At 36.0% G+C, this 8991-nt stretch overlaps 1 protein-coding gene across 1 annotated transcript in view; it reads left to right on the forward strand.

Annotated features, from left to right (window-relative positions):
* The window catches only part of astn2 (astrotactin 2), a 398940-nt gene that overhangs the window by 309110 nt on the left and 80839 nt on the right, over positions 1–8991 (forward strand). Inside the window, exon 17 of the mRNA XM_015392541.1 lies at positions 389–711. Coding sequence (XP_015248027.1) covers positions 389–711 — 323 coding nt within the window. The remainder of the gene's footprint in view (positions 1–388; positions 712–8991) is intronic.

Consider the following 8991-nt stretch of genomic DNA (forward strand, 5'->3'; position numbering starts at 1 on the left):
ATATATATATATATATATATATATATATATATATATATATATATATATATATATATATATATATAATCTGTGTTTGTATCTATAAATTCAGACATCAGGGGAGTAAGCATCTTAATGTGTTGATGTATAGCATTGATTCAATCCACCCATGTGATGCTAATTGTATTTCCAGCCGACAAAATGTACCGGTAGCTAAAGATAGGTGAAATATGTTTACCACTGAAAATAGCTGTAAAGAATATATATATATATATATATATATATATATATATATATATATATATATATATATATATATAATGGTAAAGCTGTTTCTGTTTGTCTTCGTTTTCATCGCTTTCTAACCATATTTTCACATTTTCTGTTCCTCTAATGCCTCCTCCTCCAGAGGCGACAGACCAAGGAGTTGTTGGAGGAGGGAGAAGGGAGCTTAAGTCAGTCCCCTTTATCAGCTACCTGCTAGCTTTGCAGAAGAGCCAGCTGTTGTCTGACGACCTGGTGAATGGTGTAGAGATCCGTTGTGAAGAAAAAGGCAGCTGTCCCTCTGGCTGCCACCTGTGCCATCACCAGGGTATGATGGGTGGACGGTCGGGAAGAAGTCGCAACAGTAATAGTAGGAGGGATGAGCAACCTTCTCCCATCCCTGTCCTTCTTGAAGTGAGCAGGGTTGTGCCACTCTACAGCCTGATCCAAGACAACATCACCAAAGAGGTGAGAAAGGGGTATATGGCTTTACCTTTCAGTCATAGAAAAGCTAAAAAATTAAGAATTTTAGAAAAAATAAACCTAAAATGGCAAGATTAAAACATACACCACAATTTACATAATTAAGTTCCAAACTTTTGTACAAATTGATACCTGTGCTTTATTTAAATATCTACAAAATCAGAAAATGCTCACTTAACTATGACATGCTTAAAAAAACGTCCATTCAGATCAGCATAGACTTAGACTCAACTTTATTTATCTCTTGGGATTGCTCCTTCATGGAAATCCTGGTTCCAGTAGCTTATATAGAGTACAAAGAGTTAAAGCAAGATACCATTAAAGATAACAGTATTAAAAGAGTGTATATTGTATATATATATATATATATATATATATATATATATATATATATATATATAGTATGTATATATAGTAGTTGACTTGGATTATTGCACTTGTACTGCAGAGATGTACTGACCTTTTAAATAAGTAAAAAAACAAACTTCCTTCATTTTTGTATAATTACAGCTGTCCTTACTTAAACAGAAAAAGTAGAGCCCTACTGCAAACCTACCAAAACATTGCCACCACCCACCTAAATAAACCAACAGACCATCCAAGTAAGAAGGAGACTAGTAGTCCATTGTAACTCTCGAGTTGCTGCATAAATCTGCAGCTCAGTTGGGGGAGTATGTTAACAGTTCAAATGTTAATTTATAAAAAAGATCTGGCTTGAATGGAATACTGTCAAGAGGAAATCCTTTGTTGAAAGAAGGCCACAAGACGTCCCTTATAATATTTGCTACAAGCCTGGAACACTGGAAAAAACTTTTGTTGTCCCTCAATGGGGAAATGGGGAAATTATAAATACACAAACAGTTTTTGGCTGCATGCAAAAGGGAAAAAGTTGAATGATCAATGCATGCACATCGTTCTTACAACCATATAAGATGGTTGTTTGTTACAGCCTCATGCAGAGGGAGTACTTTTACTCAAAAGAGACAGAAAAGCTTCTTTATTTTAAAGTTACCTAGGTTAAGTACCAGTTATTCCTAGAGAAAACCTGCCAGTTGGATGCAAAGACATATCCCAAAAAGGCAGAGGGCAAACCAATACACATAGCTTTCAATATTGCATTTTTTTAAAGAATAAAAAAGAAAACTGAATAATTTTCTTTTCATTGCACAGTTAGGTAATACCTTGTTGGTCTATTGCAAAAAAAAACCTGTTTAAAAAACAAATTAAGCTTGAGCATGTCATTTCAAAATAAAAGTAATACGGTTTAATATCACCAAAAATTGTAATGTAAAAATGTATAAGTACTATGAAACCCTTTGCAAGGCATTAAACATTGTACTATTATGCAAAATTGTATTGTTATAGATTTGTTATGAACTTCTGCTGCTTTTTAAAAGAAAACTGCATTTTCATTATCCTATTAATTATCGGAATGAACATGTTATAAAGGGCTACAAAGAAAAAAGGGCAAATTGTGTACATTGGGGATATTTTCAAAACTGTTTTATATGTTTTACTTAATATGTCATTGGATATCATATGCATAACATTTAACACTTATAAACTGTGCATATTCTGTGTCCTCTGAAGAGTTGTATTGATGCAGTTTTATTACCTCACCTCTAGAGGGCACGAGTTGGTTGATTTCAACCACTGGAAACAAGTACTGTAATACACAGGGCATAAAAAAGATGACATCATGGTTTTCTCTTGTGGGAAAGTCGACTTGTCTGTGTGTATGTGTGTACCTGTTGGTATTTTAAAACAAGCATGCACTGCTAAATGCTATACCAAACGTATATTACAGTACTGTGCATTCTGTATGATTAATTCTGAAAAGTCTGGAATTTTTTTTTATAGTGAAATCACATCAGATTTGAGATGTTTTCTAAAGGGACTCATTTAGGAGGAGGTTCTGCATTCACTTGACATTTAGCTGACCGCATTTTACCCTGTTTGTAATACATTTTGTGCTGGCCCTCCCAAGCTCATGTCAGGTATATTTGTGATTTCTTTGTGCAAGAATAGAAGCAAAACTTGGTAACTCAGTCATTTTCAACATCAATAAATCATGCTTGTGATTCGGAACCTCCATAAATATCAATGTAAATATGGATACATGCGTTCACAAAGGCACACGCACAGCATTAATCTCTGTACGTGCGTCTCATAACAAGCACCAGAGCACCAAAGGGTAGGAGGGGCAATCAATAGCAGACAACCCATAGTGGGCCTTGTCAATATTTTAATGTGAGGAAGTGCAAAATGCCTCCTATTTTGTTGTCTACCCCCAAACTACCCCTGATCTTCTGAAAGCAAGACATGCTAGGAGAAGACTGGTTGACCATTAGTAGACTAAGTTACCCCTCAAAGCTTGCTTAAGTCAAGATTATTAGCTTCTCATTGATGTCATCAACCTCCCATGAGGCCAGGGAGTATAACACTTGGCTACTTTTTCGCTTTCATTTTTTGTTCACTTCTTGACTGAAGCTGCTGCACGTCACAATGGCACATAACATATATTGCATTAGAGGCCAGTAGCAACCTGTCTGTCCACACACACAATGGCTCCATCGTTTCATCTTCATGTGTGCGTCAATCCCTCACACACAATTTTTACCTGGAACTGTCTTTCTCCTTGGCTGGGCCTTTAGGGGAAGATGGATGCCATGCTGCAAAAGCTCTCTTAGAAATACCGCCCTTTTTTATCTGTACCCTTAGTTCAAGGAAGCAATCAAATAGTAGCTTAGAATTTCACCTCATGGTTGGGTGGCCTCAGATTTTATCTGGATGTGTATGCCTATTTGAATAAATCTGTCTGTAAATGCCTGCTATCTGTCTTCAATAGATATGTCACTTTCACTTTGGCTCCATTCCTCCCTCATTTCTCAGCGGCTGGTATCTTTTCAGTGACCTAAGCCAGGCTGTCTGGCTGTGTGACAGGACATGTCTCCCTCATATATGTTCCATGTGAACTCAGAAGGGGATAAGAACAAAGACGTTTGTCATTTATTAGGAAAACCTAGACTAGAAATGGAATAAAAATGAATTAAATGTTAAATGTTGTTTACCTGCATGGGAGGTTTTTTTCTTAGCCTCTTTTTGGAGATTTAGATGATTTCTTTGAATACATTTTTAATCAGTTACCAGAGTCTAGTTAAGAGACAGGAAAAAATAATACAAAATTGTTATTGAGTTCAAAAGACTGGATCGAAGGGTGGGACTTTTTTTTGTAGACAGTGCTGTGAATACATGTTCCCTCTATGGTGATTTCTCCTGTTTTTACTGTATTTTACACATTAGATCATTAGATTTTTTTATATTAAAAAAGCTAAATAAATATAAAATATGTATAATATAAAATAAATAAAAAATATATTAAATATAGAATATTAAGATTTCAATCACCCCTGTCCCATCAAAAAAGGCATTCCTGCTGGTTGAATCATGGATATGATTGACCTCCACTTTTGAAAAGAAGAATTTAATTTCCCAGGCCACGCTGGATTACTGATAGACAAGTAGAGTTAAGAAACCACTTGAATTGCATCTACTTCACAACATAAACCAGGCTGAAAGAAGTCCTGAAAAATTCCTCAAAAGATGAGAAACGTGGTCGCTGACATATTGAATAGGAAAGATCCTGGGCAAAAACAGCACCACTGGGAGAATGCCAAAGTAAAAACCACTGCTGACCATAAAACCACAAAGGCATGTCTCACGTTTCCCTTAATGATCTCTATGACTTTGAAGAAGTGTACTGATGAGACAAAAATGCAGCTTTTTTGACTGTGCGTCTCTTGTTACATCTGGCAAAAAATAAACATTGCATTTCAGAATAAGAGGTCATACCACCAAGCATGGTTAAACATGGTGGCGTAGTGTAGTGGTCTGGGGTGGCTTTACTGCCTCTGGACCCCCATGAATCATAAATTCTGTTCTCTGCCAGGAAATACTAACACAGTATCATGATGTCATTGTGTGTTTACCTGTAGCATTTATTTGTAAATCTTCTGGGATAAGAAGATAAACCTATTTTCAAGTTTTTATTTTTTGTGTGTGTTATTTAATTTAGATGTGGTCTTTACTTAACTCAGACTATGGGAGATGTGAATTGGATCCAATTTTACTGAGGTGGAACTGGCTTGTTCATGCTAATATACACATGCAAACACTAACTCTGACAGGCTGGTCCGTGCCAGGGAAATAGAGCCCAGACCATAAATAAGTAAACTTATGCCTGTGGTGCTTACTATGACTGAATTATGGCAAACCTTTTGAGCAAATTGATTTTGAGTCTAATGGGTCAGAATGCTCTATACCCTGCCCACTGGCCACTACTATGCTTCTCCTCTATAAAGCAGCAGTTGAAATAGATACAAGGTGGCAGGTTCAAAATGGATGAGGTAGCAGGATTAAGTTCAAGGGCAGCATAGGCACATATAGCAATTTACAGAACTTGAAATAATTTCAACTTTTACTGCAGCAGCACAATCTAACACACTTTTTTTGTTTGGAAGAAATTCAATCTTTAACCACATGGAAAATAATTGATAATAAAATATTTATATATATTTAAAACCTTAAAATGAATGCAAAAAAAGTATTTTTTACTTAATCTTTTCTTTTTAACCAAGATTGTAGATTTTTGGATCTTGTAAGTAGTCATCTAAGCTAGACTATTCTTTGGTTAAAATAATTATGACTTAGACAGATGCCCAGTTGTTTGAGCCACTGGTCACTGTTCTGTACAAAGGCCCATATTTATTCCGTTACCACACAAAACGAATATTATGTAAATGAAGGTAAGCAATGCTGGAGGAAAAGCAGGGAATTGCTACTCCAGAAAGTCTCCATAAAACCATTAGATACCATGTATACCTGCCAACTGGGTGTTTAAGAGTTATACAATAAAAGACATTCTTCACTAATGCAAGAGCATGTGAACTTTGTCAAATGTCAAAAATACTCTGTTGAGAGTAAGATTCAGTTTTTAAGTAACAGTACCTCAAAAGTGGCTACAGGTGAAACTGGATTAATTACTACTACAGTACTAAGGCACCTAATGCCTTCTTTTAAGTGTGGTGGTAGATATGTGATCCTCATATTTTTTCCCTGGTAATTTTCAATTTTGTAAACCGTCATATGTGAAAACTAAACCCTGTCTTGTTGGAAATATACCAATATATTGATTTAGGTCTACTACCATAATTGTGCATTAGATTATTCTGTTAAAACACTTTTTTTGTTATTTACATTGACATTCTATTGAACTTCAGAAGGCCAGAATTACACATGTTGGACAGTGTACATTGGATACTGGGTCACTGAAACAGTTACACATTGAAGTATTTGTATAAGAAACACTAAGTTGAGCTAAACTAAATTATTGTATGGCTAATGTTTTTTTCATAAATGTTTTTTCATAAATGTTTTTTTTTTATTCAAACACTGTTTTCTCTGCTTCTGGTCCACATACCTATCTTTTTTCAGTAATTGGACCTCAACTTAAGTGAATTGAGATCTAGAGTCTTGCTTTTGAAATTGAAGAAAGTCTAAATATACCAATGTTTCACTAAAAGCTACATTTAATTAATATCAAAATGAACACATGAATAGGGAGTAGCTTCTTTGTCCCATCTTTTATCTTGCCATCAAAAGCTGAGGTTGTCTAATTTAGAAGACGGATTTAAAGCTTTTTTTTTCCTGTTTTAATTCATCATGGGAAGAGAACCCACTTTGAGGAAGCTTATTACATAGTAGTATAATCTGCTCTAATCTATGTTAATGTTAAACAGATTGTACAATGTAATGAACGATAATCTTATCAAAGCCTAGATGAAAAATAACTTGGGGTGTGCAAATAGTACTTTAATTCCAGTGTTATATAGCCATATTGGACAAGATCAGTACGGTACTATTTCAGCCTGATGCACATATAAGCAGTTCATTCCAATGTTGAAACCAATGAGACAGGCAAGACACCTATATTGGTTTTCCTTAAATATAGATTTTTTTTTCATTCTTTGTTAAATATTCCCTATCTTCCAGTCATAAAAGTGCTTCTTACACTAGCAGTTGAACAGTAGTTTTCTATTTTGTGTAACAGAAAAAAAGGTAATGACCCTTTCCTTCTCACAGAGATAAAGTAATTCCAACAAAGTCCAACAAGGATCTCCTGAATCTTTCTGTTCCACAACACAAAAAGATGGGCCTGCCACTTCGTAATGATATCTTGAATATTTTCTTAGAAAATTTTAGGCCTATTTGTACCAAGTGACTTCTGTTGAGATACCACAGGCTACCTGAGTTTTACAGCCAACCTTTTCAGTTCCTTTATTACTACAGTGCCTCTATCTTGTGATGGATTTTTTTACCCGGATAATAGACCATGCCACAAAGTTTAAATCATTCCATCCAGTCTAAAATTTAATACCTGTCCAAATAAGAAGGAATCTTGATTTCTTTCTCCATGGTATTATATATTGTATTTCTTGGCATTCATGTGTTTTATTGGCCATTTAAGAGTGTATATTCCTTATTATACTGCCATATTGTATTATATTATATAATTATATTATAACGAATTGTGTTGCTTGATATTACCCGCTTATTCAAAATGTTCTCTTTTCAATTAGGTAAACTATACATTGTGTTTTGGGGTTGTCTTGTGACATGTCAATCCCCTGTCAACCTCTGGATGAACCAACCCAGCTGCTGCCCTTAGAGCACAATTTCCTGGAAGTGCTACCTCTGATAAGGTTCCTAGAAGCAGCCCATTGGCTTCATCGTTAACACCATTACCCTTGAATGATTGGAAAAGTCCCATAAAGGCACTGCTGTTGGTCCACATACACACACTCACAGAGATGAGCTGTTGTGTGTTCTGACTTAGACTCTATTCCACCACTGGTGATTATCTTATAAATCAATACTGTGGGCCAGCTGGCCAGTGTTTTTGTGTATTAGCCTCAGAATACAGACAGTAATTTGGTCAGCATAGACTAGACAAACAGATTAATACATTAAGGAGGTCACAATGGCCTCACTTGGCTTCTTGTTAGTCACGACAGGGTTTCTATAAAAGCGAAAGGTTCAGGTTGTGTTTTGGGGCCAGTGAGTCTGCATGGTCTAAATGACGTCAAGACTATGCATTCAAGTGACTGGAATTGTTATTGTTAATTTGTCTTGCTGTATAATGATAACATTTTATCTACTAAGGTTTAAGTAATTACATTTAAAGCTTATATAATAGGCAAGTTCACTTAAGATTAATTGAAGAATATTTGAAAAATGGTAAAATTATTATATTCATTTTAAGAACAGGGATGTCACAAGTTCAGAAAAAATAAAATCTTTCTTTCTCATCTGTAAACTCTTCTACATGTTTCAAAGCTTTGATAGAGTGCCTCCAATGAAAACAATTGTTTGAATACAAAGCATAGCTTAATGAAATCTGTCTCTTGATGAGCAAATAATTTATTATTGGGTATGGGCATGTATATTGGTTATGGATCTGTGGTGTTCAGGGAAATGTATGAACTATAACAGTATGCATCTTTCGTGGCTCACAAGTAAAGGGGTTGTCCTGTTACTAGTGGGTTCTTGGTTCTAAATCCTTCTGTGATGTGTAGCTTACCACAGTCAACATATGATTGTTGTCTCAAACTGGAAGCCTTCATGGAGCCTGCTCGTCTTATTGATAGACTATTCCTCCATAGATTTGTGTCCATGTTCACTTCTTCACCATTAGACGATTTAGCTCATTATCACTTTATATGAACAATGTCTTTCTTTCTTTTTTCTTTCCCATGCCATAAACCTCCATCTCTGTTTTGCCTCCTATGCCCCCCCCCCCCCCCCCCCCGCATCTCCCTGCCTCATCTCCTTAACCACAATTTGCTTCCCTGTTTATTCAGGGGAGACTGGCTTGCGTTACTCTTTAAACATAAACATGGCGGTGATCGCTTTGTCTGTTTTTAACATGTGCAGCCATGCAATCAAGCGCATATGCCCATATGGGGTTTTTCTAAGAAACTGATGGTGGTAAGTCTATGCAGTTTTGTGGTCTTTCTCTCTTTTGCCCTTTGTAGTGGGGGTCATTTCTCATATTTGTCTATTCTTTGTGCGTACAAGGGCCCAATGTCTGGGATTTTTGTGATGCCTTTGTCTGTGGTGTACCTCCCGTTGACATGAGGTGGCAAGTTTCCTGCTGTTGTTTTCCTGCAGCCGTTACCCACATGGGTGAGGAGGGGGGGGTGTTCT

The sequence above is a fragment of the Cyprinodon variegatus genome, unplaced genomic scaffold (genome assembly GCF_000732505.1).
Source record: "Cyprinodon variegatus isolate N-32 unplaced genomic scaffold, C_variegatus-1.0 Scaffold23, whole genome shotgun sequence".
Classification (NCBI taxonomy): Eukaryota; Metazoa; Chordata; class Actinopteri; order Cyprinodontiformes; family Cyprinodontidae; genus Cyprinodon; species Cyprinodon variegatus.